General features: G+C 50.6%; 7 protein-coding genes across 7 annotated transcripts; 2 read left to right on the top strand and 5 right to left on the bottom strand.

Annotated features, from left to right (window-relative positions):
* Positions 1–284: 284 nt before the first annotated feature.
* Positions 285–632, bottom strand: GT037_000067 (uncharacterized protein; the record flags this gene model as incomplete). The annotated part of the gene is made up of 1 exon (XM_038925114.1): positions 285–632. The coding sequence occupies one exon, from the start codon at positions 630–632 to the stop codon at positions 285–287; it is 348 nt and encodes a 115-aa protein (XP_038790970.1).
* Positions 633–2,445: 1,813 nt separating this feature from the next.
* On the bottom strand, positions 2,446–4,184 carry GT037_000066 (uncharacterized protein; the record flags this gene model as incomplete). The annotated part of the gene is made up of 3 exons (XM_038925113.1): positions 2,446–3,338; positions 3,385–3,790; positions 3,843–4,184. The coding sequence occupies 3 exons, from the start codon at positions 4,182–4,184 to the stop codon at positions 2,446–2,448; spliced, it is 1,641 nt and encodes a 546-aa protein (XP_038790969.1).
* Positions 4,185–4,533: 349 nt separating this feature from the next.
* On the top strand, positions 4,534–7,579 carry GT037_000065 (uncharacterized protein; the record flags this gene model as incomplete). Its single annotated transcript, XM_038925112.1, has 4 exons — positions 4,534–6,345; positions 6,406–6,937; positions 6,988–7,131; positions 7,182–7,579. 4 exons carry the CDS (start codon positions 4,534–4,536, stop codon positions 7,577–7,579), a joined length of 2,886 nt encoding a protein of 961 aa, XP_038790968.1.
* Positions 7,580–7,743: 164 nt separating this feature from the next.
* GT037_000064 (uncharacterized protein) lies at positions 7,744–9,040 on the bottom strand (the record flags this gene model as incomplete). Its single annotated transcript, XM_038925111.1, has 4 exons — positions 7,744–8,206; positions 8,256–8,459; positions 8,515–8,822; positions 8,876–9,040. Coding segments are annotated over 4 exons (1,140 nt in total), but the record flags the coding sequence as incomplete, so codon positions are not given.
* A 982-nt stretch (positions 9,041–10,022) lies between these two features.
* GT037_000063 (uncharacterized protein) lies at positions 10,023–11,088 on the top strand (the record flags this gene model as incomplete). The annotated part of the gene is made up of 3 exons (XM_038925110.1): positions 10,023–10,190; positions 10,277–10,564; positions 10,639–11,088. 3 exons carry the CDS (start codon positions 10,023–10,025, stop codon positions 11,086–11,088), a joined length of 906 nt encoding a protein of 301 aa, XP_038790966.1.
* Positions 11,089–11,946: 858 nt separating this feature from the next.
* GT037_000062 (uncharacterized protein) lies at positions 11,947–16,327 on the bottom strand (the record flags this gene model as incomplete). Its single annotated transcript, XM_038925109.1, has 5 exons — positions 11,947–12,914; positions 12,968–13,686; positions 15,312–15,423; positions 15,473–16,068; positions 16,185–16,327. The coding sequence occupies 5 exons, from the start codon at positions 16,325–16,327 to the stop codon at positions 11,947–11,949; spliced, it is 2,538 nt and encodes an 845-aa protein (XP_038790965.1).
* Positions 16,328–16,919: 592 nt separating this feature from the next.
* Positions 16,920–18,901, bottom strand: GT037_000061 (choline dehydrogenase; the record flags this gene model as incomplete). The annotated part of the gene is made up of 2 exons (XM_038925108.1): positions 16,920–18,740; positions 18,791–18,901. The coding sequence occupies 2 exons, from the start codon at positions 18,899–18,901 to the stop codon at positions 16,920–16,922; spliced, it is 1,932 nt and encodes a 643-aa protein (XP_038790964.1).
* Positions 18,902–19,327: the final 426 nt, after the last annotated feature.

The raw sequence follows: 19,327 nt of genomic DNA, 5'->3' as shown, positions 1-19,327 counted from the left end.
GACTTGGATCGAGCACGACAAAATTGTCAGCGAGATAGAATGGTAGGATGTAATGTAATTAAGGATAGTATGAAGTAACCCCTGAACCCCACCAAGCCGATAATCCTTACTCCGCCTGCTACGTTATCCCCTTGTCCGCCTGTAAGATTTATATGAGTTGTTCGGGTTTCCTTGCAGTCACTTTCGTTGTGGGGGTTCATGCGCATGCAGTTCTATAGATTAAATGATCAGTCTCGTACTTCACTAGTGAAACGCCATACTATGCACTTACGCATGTCATTCACTCAGCACTTGTGGCGACCCGCATATTTGCCAAGAGTGATGCACTCGTCAGGGTACCATCCCCTGCTGCACTGGCAATGGCCAAGAGCAACCCCTCCAGCAAAGTTTTCGCATGCCAGAGCGCATCGATTGCCCGGGTCACCGTTGGTTCCAGCTTTGCCACAAGAAGCAAAGCCTGAAGCGCAGAACCTGTCTTTGAACCAGGTGTTGACGTCACCAGCTCCTTCCTGAGGTGATCTTGCGTCGATGGGCAGATCTGAAGGTGCTCGTACGTGGAGAGGTTCAGCTGGACCGGCGGCAGCGAAGCCAGCGAGAGTGCCGACCGCGGCAATGAGGGTGAGGAACTTCATTGTTGTTGGTGATAAAGAGTGTTTGTAAGATCAATAGAGTGTAAAGACGTAATGAGTGAGTGATGTCTACTTTGGAGAGGATGCGATGGGTCTTTTATACCAGTTCATGCTCATCTTCCGTCTTACCCTAAACGGTGTACGGAACCGGAATCCAAGCACGTAGAAAGTAATCTAATGTCTTCGAAGCCATGGCAGTCTGACCTTCGAGTCATTGACTACCAAAGGGCATACCCGACTAGTTCAGTCGGATGAACATCTCCGAGCAGGGTTTATGGTAACAATGATTTCTTGTCTTATCAGGCTTCGCGAATTTGGTTATATATATATTCGTAGCGATGTTGAACTTTCTTGTGTCGCCAGGTGACAGTACTGTTTGCTGTGGTAACGGAACTTGGGTTTGTCGATTATGCTATGTTCAGATACCTGTAGGTGGTCTCGGGATATCTTTCATTGGCGAAGAGATCTAAGCCGTTGTCGCCAGATTCTTTAAGCATCTCTGCAAGGGCGTTTGAGTGAAGTTATCGGATTTAGATACATCCTTCTCGACTGTGTTAGGTAGCAATGTCGGACTTTTAGTAATCACAGGCGTTACCATCGTCGTTAGCACTTCATGTTCGGGGTCGGCCCGCATGCTCTCACTAGCTGTAAGAACCGTGCATTTGCTCTAAAAATTTCTCAGCGAGACTTTCAAGAAGTACAGTATCTTGGCAACAGCTAGTAGATGGCGATCGTGACTACATACCTCGCACGCAACGACGTTGTTACTATCTGTTTAGGGTTCAAAGGAGAACATGTCGAGTTGCGAAGACGTGATTTTGTATCCAAGTTAACGAACCCATGATGTTTTATTCCTACCCATAGCGCTCAACTATTCTGTGTTGTGGTAAATATTTTAGAAGTTCAACGTCAAAGTCGCCCAGGTAAGCTAAACCCCCCGGAACTAGGCATGTCGTAGCTCCGCGCCGAGGTCCGATTCTAGCCCTTAGTTTGTCGCCCTAGCTTCCTCTTCTACCACACTGATCATCGCAAGAGTTATCAGCATACAGTCATCTTTTAGTATAAAGAACATCTCTAGCTCATTCGGGAGATAGCGTGCTCTTCGGAACGCTGCCCATTTATTGTCGACTTCTCCCTGCAGCCCCTTTCGAGTGCGCGGCCTCGAAGAAGAGTCTTGGAACGAGATCTAGCACAGAACTGATCGCGCCAAGTTCGAATTTCCGGATACGGCATTACTGACAGTACCGTCAGCCTCAAGGAAGGGCTTGGACCGACCACCCGACTACAGCTTATCTACCAAGTATTTGCACTGCCCTCCTAACGTATCACGATGAACGGTGTAGGGAATCCGAGCAAAAGCCGCCGAAGATAGGAGTATACAAGAAGTCCCTCATATAGCACTGGACAAAGAGACGAAGTGCTGAGTGATTAAGCAGATCTCCTTGTTGTAGGGAGGGAACATTGTCAAAGAATGCCCGAAGAACACAGTCCAGAGAAAGGTGCGCACTATGAACCGAATCCGGGAGCGAATACGACCTTGAGCCAACGTTGATAGTCCCACTACGGCCGACGTCCGCTAGGTTTTCGGTACGAGCGTTGCGTCGAGCTGACGACTACTCCTCAGACGAAAAGACTGTGGCCAAAGATTGATAACTGGGCGTATTCGATACACCATCCCGAAAGTGCTTTCGTGTTTCCTGTATTGAGGGAATTCCTGATCTGCCTTCGCTTGCGTCGGTATGTCTCAAGCTCAACAAGAAGGGCAGCAGTATCACGGACTATCCAATTTTCCATAACAGTGGAAGCTCAGATCTACTCAGCTTCCTACAGGTGTAGAATGGCGCGCTCGACTGCCGCCAAAACGGGTGCGCATGTTTCCTCTCACAGGCCGCGATCGCCTGAGACCTGGCGAAATGGATCCTGGTGGACATCCTGCAAGCATTACACTCGCGTGAGATGATTTTACAGGAACGACGATATCGCGGAAGTTAAGTAGATCGTCTCGTTGCCGCATCATAGATCCGTAACTGACGAGTAAGATCTTGAGCCGGGATATCCACTTTCCGGAGTTGTGTCGTCGGAACATAGCAGCCAGCTGAGTAAGCCAAGAGATACCATCGAGATACGAACCTCCCACAGATTCCAAGTCAACAATAATGTAGAGTTGCGGGAAGCTCGCAATGGTACGTGCTAGGAGATCAAGCCATTGCTCGATGGAATCCGCTGCGCGAAACTGCGCACAACTCAGCGCAAGTGAGCGTTCTGTATGCTGTGAGATTTTGAGCTGTATAGCCTGACATATCAAGCCTTTGATGATATCTATGGCTGACGCGGAAGTTGCGCCATCCGCCGGTACCGACTTCAGGGCCCAAAGTGTGGGTACGGTCCGATTGCGAAGATCGTTGATGACGTCAACGGCGAAACTCTGGACTTGGAACCGCGTACTGTACTCGCCTTTCACCATGACCATAGTCGGTGATGATGCGGACTCCCAGGCGCTGAATTTCGGATTTAACCAAAATTGCGACCCTGCATCTGCTCTTGTTTGCCGACGCCTGGTGCGAGCGCGCATAAAGGCGCGGTATTGCAAGGCTTTTAGCGGATCCAACGCATTGGCACCCGAGAGGAAGTCCATAATTTGGTTCAGCTGGAGATCAGTCAGGCGCTGATTGGTGTCTAGATTTGCACTTGTTTGGATTGACTGGTATGCTGCGCATCGTTAGGACTAGCGCTAGCGATTGCAAAAGTGACTTACAGATGAGTAACCCTCGCATTTCTTGAAGCATTTGTTCTGAACTTCGAAGCCTCTTGTTCAACTCCTGTATCTCCAGGTGCATGTCGCGCTGCTCCGCTTGTGCCCCTGCATTCGCTAATACTTCGATGGCCTTCGTGCACTCCCCTACATCTTGGATCAAGTCACTATAGTAGAGCTCAGTGGGTCGACTCAAAGCTTCCCACGTATGGCGTAGTTTGCTTTGCTGGAACCAGCGTTCCGCTCGGAGGAAGAATCGAATGATTCTGCTATAGATTTCGGATACCGCCTGTTGCATGCGGGCGGTGGGGTAGAGAGCATTGGCGAACTCTATGTGTGGTAGCACATCCGCGATTTGGCTCAACCCTTTTGCAAGGACTCGCAGTTGCTTCCCATGGTTCTCTACTAACTGGAAGGAGGTATCAGCCTGTGATCTTTCCATAATCAGAAGCAATACTGACGACGAAGAGAAACTTCATTGCTCCCCATGCTAGGCTGATGTACTCGGGATGATGCTGAACAAGGACATCGAAGATTTGACCGTAATAGCAGATGCGCGACGAAAAAAGCGACAACCACTTGGCAACCTTTTTTCCTTCGTGTTGTTGCTCATATTTGGACCGCGCATCGTTGAGAATGATCTCCAGGTCATTGAGGCTTTGGAGTTGCTGCACTCTGTTGAATCTTGCGCAAGTGCGGGGATCCAGCTGGAATATGGCAAGCGCCTCTTTGAAGGCGTCTTCGGCAGAATTGGCCGAGGAACTGGCCTGCGCATCCAGATACCACTGACTTTGCGACTGCATTGACGTTGGTTATTTCGATTGACATGAACAAGAGAAAAACAGTATTGTCTTGGTGGTAACATGTACAGGAACACAAGCTCACGAGAAGAAGAACAAGAAAGAGGAGGGGTAGAATGAGAAGGGGTGATGATCGATGGTTGGGGCGCAGTTCTTGGCCCGGTACAGGATATCAGCTGCATGCAATGAGGCTGAGCGACAATGCTGCGGCGTGTAAGCGCGCACCTGTGTGCAGACACCTTTTTCCAACCACAGAGTGTCGCACAGCCCATCGCAGACGAAGACGATAAGTCGGCAAAGAAGAGTGAACTCAGAGCAAGCCATTTCTCACTTGATCATCATAGAAACAAACATGGAACGCATCCGTACGGAACGCGTCCGTGTGCCATCGCCGCCATCGCCACCATCGCCAGGAGCGCAGAAACTGCTAAGACGTGCACTCATGGTGGAAGAGCTAGAGATAGAGCGTTCACGGAAAGAGCAAATGGAAGAAGGGTGGGATGCGGATGCTGTTGACGCTCTGAGAGGCTACGCTCCTCTTTCACACGATGCGACGACCGCGGAAAAGTTAGAGTGGAAACATCTGAAGCACGAAAGCAATCAGGAACTTCTGGAGCGTTTCAACGGCGATGAAGAAGAAGAACAACAAGAACAAGGTCTATTCGGGGATCTCGATCCCCAGGATAATGAGTTGTCTGCTCGTGGGGCAGAAGGCAGCGACTCAGGGTTTATGGGTGAGAAAACCCCATTTACTCCGCGATTCATGAGTCGCGACTCAGATGCTTCCAAGCCAGGAGTCATAGTTCAACAGGGTCGTAAGCGACGAGCAAATGGAACATACTTCCCTATCTATGACCCTATTCCGCTACCAGAAGACTCCTTGAGGTATCGTCAGCGAAACAAGCGTCCTGCATATGTGAATCCTGGCTACGCGGAAGAGGAGATCCTGCCGAGTGCCTTGGAGTCGCGACTAAAGAAACGGCTAGCAAAGCAGCAACATCGGAGCTCACCGCATGCTACACCATCAGGCAGGGACCTGATGCATGTTAAGAAGGATCAAGATATATTGGAAGACGCACAGAGCGAGATAAAGGCTCTCAAAATGGAGATTGAACGCTTACGACAGGACGTCACCAAAGCACCTGTTTCCAGTCGGCCAGCGTACAGCTATAAAGTCTTCCACAAAATACGGGAGGTCTTGTACCTGGACGAGCCAAGCTGGGAACCTGCTGAAGGATCCAATGCCAGATTGATGGCCAACAACCCGATCCGGAGGCTAGATTATTATCTAGAACAACATCCCGAGATAGCCTTCGCTATATACAAGGACTACACGCAAGACCTCCATCTGAATCTCAGCGAGATCGAAAATCTAGACGGTACTTACCGGTCTCCAGTTCCTAGACATGAGATCCTCAAGTTTGTGTCCCCTGATATGCAAAGCGCGATTGAGGAGCTTGTCCAGCAGATACCCAGATTCGACTATTACTTCCCCCACTTTCACCCTGATCAGAAGATCCCTGCACCGTACCTTTTCATGTATTACAGCATCCCATTCATGACTGAAGTCCTACCAAGATTCAGTACGCGCAGTCGAAACCTCATCAAGCAATTGCAAGCAGTCGTTGCAAAAAGCTACGGCCACGAGTACACGTCAGTACAGCTTCAAGTGGAGAAAGGAATAATAGCACGTGGATATCTCAAGTATATCGTTCGTCCTGGAGATGTTCTTGTGAGCAGTGCGACGCAAGGAAACATTCCCCAGGCATACATTGCTAGGGGTTGGATTGAAGCCCCAGAGACCGAACTTAAGGCTCCTGAGTTGGACGAATGGGAGCACGTTCAAAAGAGGCTTATCGGAGGAAACGGTTTTCTTGTCAACCCTACATCTAGTCGCAAAACGTCTACATATGTTTGGAAAGTTCCAGTGTGGTATTGGGAATTCGACGGCAACTTTGGAAGACGTGAAACTAGTTTAGACATCACGATGTCCCTTGCCAACGAAGGAGATTCAGTCGAAATCAGAAGTCTCAAATATTACCCTCTACAGTATGCGGCAGCGGATATGAGGGCGCTGCTTGAGAAGAGAGGTAGAACATTTTGGTCTCTTCGAAACAGACGATTTGTTTCGTACATGCGTTCTGAGGAGGACGAGCTCCATAACGTATGTTCACAACGGGAAAAACTCTGTCAAGCTTTAGAATAACTGACACGGAAGCTTTAGATCGAGGATAGATACATAGTCGACACAAAGTCCTTCAAGATGCTAGTTCCAGACTCGAGTGTTGCGCAGATGCGCCTCAAGCATGCGTTCAGCGCCGCAGTCATGGCAAATGATCAACCACCTGAAGAGGGCGACGCACTTCTAGCGGTTCCATCGACTATCATGGCCCACAATCTACAAGAAAAGGTATGGAAAGAACTACTTGTCGACCAGATTACGGATATAAACTGGAACAAGCAAGCCTTCAAGGACCTCGTTACTGAGCCAGAGACCAAGGAGCTAGTACAAGCACTCGTCATGAAGCAAATCAATGCCAGAAGATCGACGGATTTTGTGGCTGGTAAAGGAAATGGACTAATCATGCTTCTACATGGCGCACCTGGAACCGGCAAGACTTTCACAGCTGAAGGTGTCGCTGAGTTTGCAGAAAAGCCATTGCTTCGGATAACTTGTGGGGACATTGGTACTGAACCGGAACTGGTTGACCAGCGCCTTCGTGCCACCTTGCGGCTTGGAAAACTTTGGGATTGTGGTACGTGATCTTGGAGATCTTGAAGTATTAGGAGGTGCTGACGATCATAGTCGTGCTTCTGGACGAAGCGGATGTCTTCCTTGAGGAACGCGATATGAAAGACCTCAAGAGAAACGCACTGGTGTCTGTGTTTCTACGTGCCCTCGAGTACTACGATGGCATCTTGATTCTGACCTCAAACCGCGTCGGTACCTGTATGTTACCTCCACACAACTCTCAGCGGCGCTAACCATCAGGTAAATAGTCGACGAAGCCTTCAAATCTCGCATTCAACTCGCCTTGCACTACGACAATCTCGGACCCGTCCAACGTAAGAAGATCTGGCGCAACTTTATCACACGCATGAAGAAACTCGAAGAATCCTCGGCTGCGGACTTAGAAGACATTCTCGACCACATCGACGAACTCAGCGAGGAACCTATGAATGGACGAGAGATTCGCAACGCGATCACTATCGCAAGACAGTTGGCGGAATTTAGGGGACAAAGCTTCCAGTATTCACATCTTAAGCATGCTATGAAGGTGGGTAGCCGATTCAGCAAGTACCTGAAGGATCTGAGAATGAACTATACGGACGACATGATCAAGCAGGATAGTGGAATTAGATATTCCTACACGGCAACGCCTGCTGGGCTTGAATGAGGCATGGGTATCACACTGGCAATCGAGAGTAATCATCATGGCCGACAACGTTCAATGAGCAACTGCAACTAGAAGCTCCAGAGTACTACCGACCGTTGTTCGGAATACCGCTCTTCTTCCTCTTGTTTGTCCGTGTAATTGTGAAGCCGTTAACCAGCCATTACTCACTCTCGACTAACCTCAACATGCCGACTAACAACAATACTATCCTTATTGTTATTCACAAACCGATCATTCTTCTCTAGAATCTCCTTCTGGCTCTCGCTATCGCTCGACACGCTACCACGACCGCCGCGAACCTGAATCGAAGGAACAACCCCATCCTTGTTGTCCACGATGGTGCCGAGCTCGACTTCGTGGTCAAATGGCTTGTAGCGATGCGAGCGGCCACCACCGCCGCTGATGCCGTGCGGTGTACCTCCGGAGTGAGGCTGCTGAGAGCCGCTTGAGCCGAGGTGCAGGAGGCGTTGAAAGAGTGGGCGAAGGGTCGCGATGTTGCCGACAAGCATACCAAGGGCAGGTTCGGCGTAGCCCCAGATGAGGATGTTCGCGAGGCCATAGAGGTAGTCATGGCTGCTTGTCAGGCCGACGGTGTACTTTAGGCGAACTAGGCCAGAGACTGATGTGCTAAGGGGTTGTTAGCGTTGAACGATAGCTAGGATCATGGGTATCGTACAAGATACCTAAGCCCAGAATGCCAGCAACTGAGATCTTGGTGTTTCTGTTCATTTGCACATTCCACAGGAGAGCGATTGGCATGAGTGCGGTAGCCCAATCGGTGAAGATGTTGACCGATGTGCAGAAGAAGTAAACGTTCTGCAAGTAGACTGATGGCTCGCAGTGTGTCCCTTCCGCCATGAGATCGGCTCTCCAAGCAGCCCTGAAGGTTGAACGATTAGCAGTGCTCGAGCCATCGAGGATCGCTTTGTACTTACTCAACGGGATGACATTGGAAGATGATGTAAAGAATGGCTGCTAGGTTGGTGGCTGCGCAGAGACCCATGATGCCGTAGTTGATGTAAATGAAGATCATCCTTCTTCCAGCTATCCGGTTTAACATGAAGGCGATGCTCAGCTTAATGAAGATGATGGAGGTGCAGTAGAAGATTTGATAGAAGAAGAACCAGAAGTAGGCCGTCTCCACATATTTCTGATTGCCAGGCTGAGCGAAAGTACTGTCTTTGGCACCGATGCCGTAGTAAGAACCGATAGTCGTGACAATGGTGAGCGTCATGAGAGGCAACTGGGACTGGTGAGCTGCAAGATTCTCAATATTCGAGAAGGATGTATACATACGCATCCGACTGCCATGATCCAATCCTCAAGAGCCCAGCTTCGATTGGTGATTCTGACATGTGTGCGCATACCCATCGTTATGAAGGCCAGCAGTCCTGTCGTGAGGACTGTCGCCGTGAGGTTGGGGCCCAGATCCTTCTCCACAGTCAGCTCTACGTGAATACGTCTGATCTTAGTTCAACTCACCTCATGTAGCACCATACTGATGATTTCCTATCGCTCAAAATGTGTGTTGAATTGTAATGCGTTGGAGTTGGTTCTCTCAAACAACCCACAACGCTGGACGAGCATGAAGCGGTGACGGAGCTTTTAGCATTATTGGTGCCTCCAAGTACGGAATGCAAACGGTCTGGTCCAAGGCTCCAAGGGAGTGGAACGCTTTACATTCACTGCCTCGTATAAGATCGTCCCAGAATTTCCCGGAGCCCCATTCACCCGCATGGATGCGCATCCTGATGATCGGCGTGCTGAGAGAAGAACATGCAGTGCGTCTCCACCATCACGACTTGTCTCGCTGCCCCTGATACTCGATATCACTTTGTCTCTTTTTCGGCTATGTGCATCGCCATGGATGCTGTCACACCTCAGCATTCTGCCCGAGATGACAGATCGCGCGTTGGAATGGAGTTTGTGTACGACTGTGCGCATCTCTGGTCAAGCTTTCGAACGCGAACACGATTTGTCGGACGAACAGAATGATGCCAATGGAGAATCCAGTGGGTTTCGGACCGTTGTGGAAATTTGGCGTTCTGCATCAATCCCAGGTGAGTGAGAAGAGCAAGATCAGCGATCCTACGCTAACTCGAATAAAGATATGATCATCCCGTTCCTCCTCACAATCATTCACGGCTGGCTTCGCTTGGGACGTTCCGCAACTTTAACGACCACTGCCGGGCTCCCCGCTACTGACGTGCCAATGCTTATGAAACATGGATGTACTGGGAACACTTCCCGGTGCGATACGACGACGCGCAGAGGCGAGTATCGCGGCCTAAATGCGGGGCCTCATACTCCTGAAGCCTCGCATAAGTTATCGCTATCGTCTGGGTTCCGTAACATCTCTGATTAGTATCCTTCCCGTACAGCCTTCCACCATATCGGTCGTATCCTCCCGGTCCTCTAACGTCCAATTGCAACCACACCCACCATGGCAGATCTAAGCAAACTTCCGAAAGACTTCTATGTCACATCCATGCAGTTCACCAAAAATGCACACCAAGACGTATACTCTGCAATCGATCCCAGTAGCCCAGAGCATAGCCTGGCAGGAAAAGTTGCAGTCATCACTGGAGCTTCGCGTGGTATTGGAGCCATGGTATGTTGAAACATTATTTACCGAGCACATCGCCTTTCACAACAACCTGGTGTCATGATTGCGTGTGCTAAGACGTAGTCCCGCAGGCCATGGTACCGGCCTTCGTAAAGGCAGGCGTAAAGGGTGTAGTACTGCTAGCTTCGAATGCCGAAAAGCTCGCAGCTACCGAAAAATCCGTCAAGGCGTCCAACCCCACCATCGAAACATTGACATATGCTCTCGACATCTCCGACACCAAAGCCGTTGAGGCTGCCTTCGAAGCAATCCGGCAGAAGTTCGGCCATGCAGATGTCCTCATCAACGCCGCCGGTGCCATGACTGGAGACGGACCGAAACTGCACGACACAGACCCCGATCAATGGTGGAGGAACTTTGTAAGATCCGATCCCGTTCCTTGACCCGCAGTAAATTGAGTCGTTTTTCGGATGAGCTGACACCTCGATTGTAGGAGATCAACGGAAAAGGCAACTATCTGCTCATCCGCTCGTTCCTGCGTTTGTTGCCGAGCCCCGATACACCTGCCAGTATTGTCAATGTGAGCTCATGGCAAGCGTTCTTCACGGTTCCACCGCTCGGCGCATACTTCATGTCAAAGTATATTCTAGATGCCCTGGCTACGTACGTCGCTGCTGAGTACCCAAATGTTACCGCGGTGTCTATGCATCCAGGCCTGGTCCCTACTGATATGCTCCGCGAGCCCTTCCGATCACTCTTCAACCAGGATAGCCCCGAGCTTGTCGGCGGTACCGCTGTCTGGCTGTGTCAAGAGAAGGCAAAATTCCTAAGCGGACGTTTTATCGCGGCGAACTGGGACGTGGAGGATTTGCTCAGCCGCAAAGAAGAAATCGTGAAGGACGACCTGCTCAAGCTGACGCTCAAAGGTCAATTTGGAGTATGAATGCTGTGAGCAGACTAGTTTCTAGAATGCTCGCCAATGTTATGTTATGATACGACCCTCTCGCCAATGCGCCCAACTAGGCAAATATGGATTATGAGTGAATCCGACGTGAAAACTGACGATGTCATCGTTGTCTGACCTTACCGTCGACTTTGACGAATGTGTGATGTGAGATCCCAAGTCTTTACTATCATGTCATTTCGTAATAGAGCGACTCTGGTCCTGTTTACAGCAACCTAGGTTCGCGACATGATAAAGGTGATGCTTCGCGTGGGAGGTGCTGGCGGCTAAATATATCAGCGCGGGGAAGGAGCTACCACATGACGCTAACTTCGCACACCCCTATCTAACGATTGCCTCCTAGTACTGATACTTGATTACGTTCAAGCATCCTCTCTTCACTTCACTGTACGATATTGATCATACTCCGCCTGCTGAATGTCGTAGTAGTGGATCATGACGCCGTTGCCGCTGTCTCGAAGAACACTTGGTTTGGTCCGCAGCAGTACTTTGCGTGGATAACTATGCCTACGACCACCGTCGCTCATTTGTACTGCACACTGGACATGTTCACGTTAAGGAAGTTGCGTGTCATATATCTGGCAGACCGGAGGCATTCTGGCATCCACACGACTAGTCGATGAGTACGCGTGTACGCCCGAGACCAGTACAAAGAAGAGGCTGAGACCGATTTATTCCTATAGGTCAATTGCAATGCTTGCTAATCGCGCGAAAGATCCATTCCTCTTATGTTTTCCGTCGATGAAGTTCAGTGTATATGTCGATGGCTGCCATCCACATTCTCAACTACTTGTAAAGAAATCTGATGCGATCAGAACAAGCACCAACGTTTGGTAGTCAAGCCTTCAGCTGAGCTCCTACCCTTTTCAGGAAGAGCCGATCACCCTTACATCGCGCCCGTATCCAAGTCGCCATATCCCTGCCGGCACGGAAGTGTTGCGCGACGTGATCCATCCTCGTGGTGACAGATTCGAAAGTCCGCCCACAGAAGCCACACCAGCAGGAGCCAGGTTCATAAGCCGATGCATCTAGCTGTCTCGACCATTCGAGAGGAACTGCGAAGTTCTTTTGGACTGGGATAGGTTCGCCTGCGAGGTGCACACGCAAGACGTGCTGCTTGAGGAGATCCTTCCGGAAAAATGTACGCTCGGTGGTACACTTGTCCGAGCAGGGTGCGATCACATGTTTGGTTAGGTGATCGATCGAATCCATTGCTTCCAGGCAAAAGATACAGTCAGAACACGTCTTGAATGCGTCTGTCAGCATGCAAATCCACTCCCGGTCCCTGTAGCCATGCACCCCAGCCTCATGCCTCTTCCAATCGGATGCGTTCTTGAATGATTCATAGCATCCAATCACAGTACAGAAAAATCGATTCTCGGGCTTGCTCAGACTAAAGGATGCGACGGGTATCGACATTTTGTCGGACATGTTCTCACCTACGCCGGCTTGATACGTCTGTGAGCGATGCCTCCGGCCCTTGCGCTTCGATGCAATAGAGCTTCGAGCGGCAGATATTGAGGGGGTTGTTTGACAAGCTGAGTCTGCTTCGAATTCTTGGTGTATATGGGTCACAACACCGGGGATACTGTCTGGTGTAGGATGGCCTGTATCGAATGAGGAAGGCCATTGGCTGCTATCGTTCGTGTCCGTCGTAGGTGGCGAGGTGAAACTGGAAGGCAACATCTGGTATGCGCTGACTGTAGAGGTCGATTGTACGTGGTCCAAAGTCGTAGGCGTGACGTCGCATGGTCGGCGACAAGTAACGTTGCCGCCGTTTTGCCCGTTAGCATGGCCCTCTAACACTGATTGTGTTATCGGTGAAGGTTGCAAAGTCAGGCCGGTGTGATAAACTTACGGTGTTTTTCCCTAGTGCGCAGATTGCTCAAACAATTTTTAAGTTGACGTACAGTGTATCCGGTCGCTGCGACTAGCTCTGTCTTCTCGGCTGGGGTGGGATACGGCCAAGATGCATGGGCTGAAAGCCAGTCCCGAACGATTTGCGGCCGTTTTTGACGTTCAGTCGGTTTGGAACCAATGCGACATGGCTCGCGCTGCAGGGGTGGTGTTTGCAGATAATTGTCTTGCTCATCGATGATGTCTAGATGCGGGAATCCTTGGTTCCGCATCCAAATATCAGGATCAAAAACGCCTCCATGCGCACATGCCCCAGAGATGTCGTAGGTAACAAAGTCATTGTGCCTTCCCCAAGGATTTGCCGAATCTACATGCTTTTGCACGGTATCAGAGTGATCGACATCGAAGACAGGCGGAGATAGCTGCGCATCGAGGCTGGGAACAGTAAAAGCTTTGTCGATCACTATGTCACTTGGGCATACATAGCGACCGCAAGGAGAGCCGTAGGTCAAGTCGTCAAAGAGATCGTCGACATGCGCGATGGTGCTAGCAGCATCGAAGAAGCTTTCAAAATCAACATTGCTTGAACTGTACTCAGGAACATTTTCCTCGTCGGCCCCTAGCAATACTTCACGCGAAGAAGCACTGATACGAGATCTTGTCAGTGCTGTATAAACGATATCCAAGCTCGGAACAGCAACGGACAATGTGCTTGCGCGGCTTCATTGCTGTGAGATGTGTGCACAATATCGTGCGCGGCGCTTGTTTTGTGATGACTGAGAGTTGATGAAATGCCAGTGATACCTTTGTTCGTTGATGTTTGGAGTATTGGAGTGAATTGATGATGTCGAAAAGTATGATGGGTGGTCGGCCTGTTGTGTTGTCAGGTGTTCAGCCAGAGGGTGACCTGGTGAGTGAGGCTTACGTTTGCGGGGGACATGTCGGCCATCGGAGGTGAGGGCTCCATAGCTCAGCCGCCAAACCCTTTTTGGTCGAATCGAGTACAGAATCGAACACAATATAGCAGCAAACGTCCAGAAAGCGATTTTGAGGGTGTAAAGAAAGTTTTGAAGTCTTGGAGCAGACGTAGAGCTGGTTGTCAGCCTTCCTGATGATTTTTAAGGCGTCGCAGCAAAATAATAAGTTGAGATTTACTTGTGCAGGATTCCATTTGTCGAAGGGGCCGGTTTCTATTGGTTGGAATGGCCGATTTCTATTGGGTAGGACAGACTGTGAGAATAGCGGAGCAAGGTTTGGCAGCCCGATTCCGGGAATCAAGTATCCCGCTCTACTTGCAGAGTTCGACACAAACCCTCCTCGACTGGACCTGTCAAACATCAACCAGTTGCGACTTAAACACATACGCAATAACATCGAAGAATCATCTGAGCGACGATCATGTCGCGCCAGCAAACAGAATCACTGAGTTCTACATATACAGAAGTCGTTCCATTCTGTTCAAGTTTTAGCCAGCATCCGTGACCATATTCTCTTCAACTGGCTCATCTTGCGAACGATCACTTTAAGGCCAAATCGGAAGCCTGCTGTTGCGCCTAACCACTCAACCATTGTGGATAGTTGGATCCCAACGGTCTTGGACGAATGGAGGATGTTCTTGGGGAAGGTTTACATTCGTAGCGGTCATGATGTATGTATGTCATTTACATCTACCCTCCATGTGCGCCATGCCGTGTAGTCGGCAAAAGAAAGAAATCATGCAAATTAGAGTTGCGAAAGATTGATCTCATGCGTATGTGACACAGGATGATTCTAGCCTCGAAACCCATGTACTGATCTGATCACCGTCCCGAAAGTGTTGCGCAACGTGGTCCATTCTCGCAGTGGTAGTCTTGAAGGAATATCTGCAGAAGCCACACCAGAGACCATCCAGATTCGGCGAGAACCCGTCTTCAGTCTCTGACCATATATCTGGAGGCTCAAACCCTCTCTTGGTGTAGTCATTCGCGGTGGAAAGATGCACCCCTACAACGTGTTGCTTGAGACCATCCTTGCGATCAAACACTCGCGCGTTCTTGTCCTTCGCCAAGCAGACCTGGATATTGTGCTGGTAAAAATGGCTCATATCATGGACAGTATCAGAGCAGAAGACGCACTTCATACCCGGCATGATATGGGCGTTGTTGAGCAAGCAAAACCAACGAGTGCTGCCGAAATGATGAACTCCGGCCTCGTGCCGCTTCCAAGAGTATGGGTTTTTGAAAGACTTCCGTAGGCAGACTGTGCAGTGATATCGATTGGCAGTGTCAACACTGCCATCACTGGAAGAATCTAGTGGATGTATCGTCGACCCTTTCCCATTGGTAGGAGTTGGCCCGGACACATACCGTCTCTTGCCCTTCCGCCTTGAATTGACGGCAGTTTCAAGCGAGGTTTGATGGTGAGAAGCACCAGAAGTGTTGACGTTAGCGTCTAAGTCATTACACAGTTCATCGAGTACTGGTAAAGAGTCAGTCTTTAACCGGCATCAAGCATCCCTGATACTAACCGTGTCTATCACGCTTTCTAAGATTGGTTAACCGGCGATTCAACTGGGGGATTGTCATGCCAGCAGTAGCCGCAAGCTCTACCTTCTGTTTGGCTGTAGGATATTGATCGAACGGGTGGGCATGAAGCCAGCGCCTCGCGGGGTCCATGCGCCCATGAGGTAGGCTCCTTCCTGATTGTATGGAAGTTTTGCATGTTTGAGGGGCAGGCGATCGTTCATGAAGGGAAGTGAGCGAGGAGTCGTCCGTCCACCTCGGACTCAGTGTTGGAGACGTCGAACTCAGATGGACGGCAGAGTCGGCGTTGTCACACCAATCAACTAACGGATTGAGGTCTCCATAGTCATGCGAAGGTGGTATCAATTCTAGATCTGAGAGTGCTATATGGTCAGGTATGGGAGCTTGACGAGGCTTTTGGAGCCAGGACGGCTCGCTTAGTTCTTGTACGGAGGGGTCTGAGAATTCGGCGCTAGTACAGAAGTCGTCGGTGTAGGTGGGTTCGTGTTCAGATCGAGTCCACAGCCATGGCGCTCGAACATGCTGTGAGTAGTCAAGAGTGTCACTGAATACTGGCAGCGCTTGATCGCAAGTGTTGTAGCTGCTGTGTGATCAGTGTGTCGCCTAGGATGCTTGCCAGGCCAAAGACCATCATGTTACGAATCGCTCCATCTCTGCGCTCGACAGGGGCGACGCAATCAAAAACAGAGTACCTACCATATGGTTGTGGAGTCGATCGTCGTTGTTGTCGAGAAGCAGGTGGTGGAGTTGTGTACTAAGGCTGAAAGCTTGAGATCAGGCAATAAGGCAGGCATTTGCCTTCTTTCCGCCCGCGGCGTTCTGTCTCGATTTGTGTCCATGTTCGGCGTGGGTCGTACCTTCACACGAGTATGCAACCACGTAACGCGATTGAAACGAGCTAAAAAAGTTTTAATGGTAGAAGACACTCTCTGCGATCAATCTGACATTATTTCAGCCTTCTGAGATGAGTTTCAAGGCGAGAGTGTTCTTCAAGTTCGAAATCCATAAGCGCACGGACCCCTTGCGGTGTGACAGTGCGCAGCTGTGGCTAAAGCATACCTACTGTGGCGTTGGCATCTTGTTCAACTTCTACTGAACGCAAAAGTTCAACGAATCATTATATTGATGCAGATGCATTCCTTTGCGTTGATCTAACATGAACAGACATCACATTCAGATGAGAATAGGTTGAGGTGAAGACTATCACAGAATCGTACAGCAAAACGTACCGGTTACCTTCCAATCCGTACGTTTTACTAGAACAGAATTGTACATGTACAAGTATGCGGTCTTCGACTAAGACTATAGTTCTAGGCATTTTCCAACGCAAGTCATCACACAAAACAAAAAGATTGAAGTGCAAAACACATCATCATATTCTTCTCATGTATATACAGTAAAATCTAGGCCGTCACAACATCGCGCAACACCCTAAGCCTCAGCAGCAGCCAAGATAACATCCGCCGCCTTCTCAGCAACCATGTATGTCGACATGGCAGTGAAGGTACCGGGGATCCTAGGGAAGACAGAAGCGTCAACAACCCTCAATCCAGCAGTACCACGAACCTCAAAGTTGCTGTTGAGAACCGCCATCTTGTCGTCATCAGCACCAATGGGGCAGGTAGACGAAGCGTGGTGACCCCAAGCAACGTCCTTGGCGTACTGAGCAATCTCCTCGGGGGTATCAACATCCTTGCCAGGAAGGACCTCATCGATGGGGACGAGCTGGCGCTTGAAAGAGTCACGAGCGAGGTTAACAGCCTCGGTGAGGGCAGTAAGGTCCTTGTCGTAGTCGCCAACACCCGTGTCGAAGTAGTTGTAAAGAATCTCAGGCATATCAAGAGGATCGGCAGATGCGAGCTTGACAGTACCAGCGTTGTTGCGGGGGTGAGCCTTGAGGATGGCCCAGGTGAACCAGTCGTGCTCTTCAGTGGCATTGTAGGCGTAGTTGGGGAAGTAACCGCGGAAGTTGACGGGGCCACCAAAGGCAAAGATGTCGTACTCGTCACGCTCGGATGCGCTGGACTTGTAGAACATGGTTGCGCCGAGACCGGGGGAAGCGTAGATACCACGGTTACCCAAGATGCTGGTCTCCCAGCGGTCCATGCAGGCGTCAGGCTGGCTGTTACCGAATGTGCAGCCGTCAAGTGCGGAGAAGTTGGAGGGGGCTTTGCCTTGGACGTTGATCTCGTAGTGGTCCTGGAGGTTGGTGCCAACACCAGGGAGGTCGACGACGACGGGGATGTCGAATTGGGAGAGCTCATCAGCAGGGCCGACACCACTCAGCTTGAGGAGTTGAGGCGAGTTGTAGGTTCCACCTGCGACGATGACTTCCTTGGAGGCAGTGGCGGAACCAGCCTCACCCTTGGCACCGGTGGACTTGGGGCTGGCCTTGTAAAGGTACTGGCCGTCGAGGAACTCGACACCGGTAGCACGGGGAGGAGTGACATCCTGGTCAAAGGTGACCTTGGTCACGTGGCAGTTCATCCTGACATCGAGAGGGTACTTCTTGCTGCCGTCGTCGGCCTTGGCGTCACGGACAGCGAGGACAAACTCGCGGGATCCGCCGCGCTTGCCATCGGAGGTAGAGAGAGGGATCTGGTAGAGAGCGGGCTGCTTGTCACGGCTCTCGGTGTCGGCGTTGGCATCACCGGCGACCAAGGTACCAAGGTTAACAATGGCGTTGGTAGCGTTGCTGAGAGCGAAAGCGGCACCACCGACCAAGCTGAGAAGCTGGGGGTCAGAGGTGACGATGTCGATGGGGGCGTAGTCGGTTCCCAGCCAGCCATCGTAACCATGACCCTTTTGGCCGGGAAGGAGGTATTGGTTCTTCTCGAGCTTCGTGAAGTACTTGCGCATGTTGTCGGCTGACCAGGAGTCGTCACCAGTGATGGTGGCAACATTGTCAAAGTCGGACCGGTGAGGGTAGACGGCGATGAGAGCGTTGTGCGCCGTGCAGCCACCAAGGGTACCAGTGCGGGGGTATAGCGTACCCTTCATGGTAGAACCCTCAGGTGGGTTAAGACCAGTGTACTCACCACCATCGGGTGTCTCGTAGGTAGTCTTGAAGTCGCGAGCTTGCCTCTCCTCATCAGCGTAGTGCTTGACGAAGAAGTTCCAGCTCAAGTTGGCGTCTTCCGAGGACCTCGCGCTGAAAGCGGGAACAGTGTAGTTGGCGTTTGCGCCCTGGTCGTCACCTGCTTCGATGAGAAGGGTCTTGTGACCAGCGAGGGCAAGGCGGGCGGCCAGAGGCTGTAGTATGTCAGTGATGATTCAATCCATCCGAGTATATCTTGACTTACACCACCACCAGCTCCAGAACCGACGACTACGTACTCATAGCCAGTAAGATCGACAGCTGCCGCAAGGATAGGGAAGGCGGCGACGAGGCCGATTAGACGAGGGAAGAACATGGTGATTAGGTATTACTTTGCTGTCCAGGGTAGGTATTTAAAGAAAGAATGTGACAGAGGCTGTAAAGTGGCCTGCTTGATCCCATATCGTGCAGTCTCGCCCGTCTTTATAATTTCCCACATCTCATCAGTCGATCGCATATGTCGGCTTTCCCCTGGAATAGGGGATATCTACCGGTTGTGGCCTGCAATGCCGAATGACCTCGACCTCGGACGAAACTCATTGGAAGGCGGTTACCAAACAGATGGTGTTCAGTAGTTGCGGTGGTTGATCCTTTCTCGGTCTGGAAAGTAATGCTTTGAATCGGTCCGGTGCGTAGATCATACGGGTCCTCCATGGATACCCTGTACTTTGCAATTTGCGCCACGGGAGGGTACCGTTGAACTCAGAACGATTATGACGGCGGTCCGTACCTGTGCTAGCTG

Source organism: Alternaria burnsii (genome assembly GCF_013036055.1).
Source record: "Alternaria burnsii strain CBS107.38 chromosome Unknown 705, whole genome shotgun sequence".
NCBI lineage: Eukaryota > Fungi > Ascomycota > Dothideomycetes > Pleosporales > Pleosporaceae > Alternaria > Alternaria burnsii.
The sequence above is the reverse complement of the archived record's forward strand: the minus strand, read 5'-3'. Positions and strand labels throughout refer to the sequence as shown.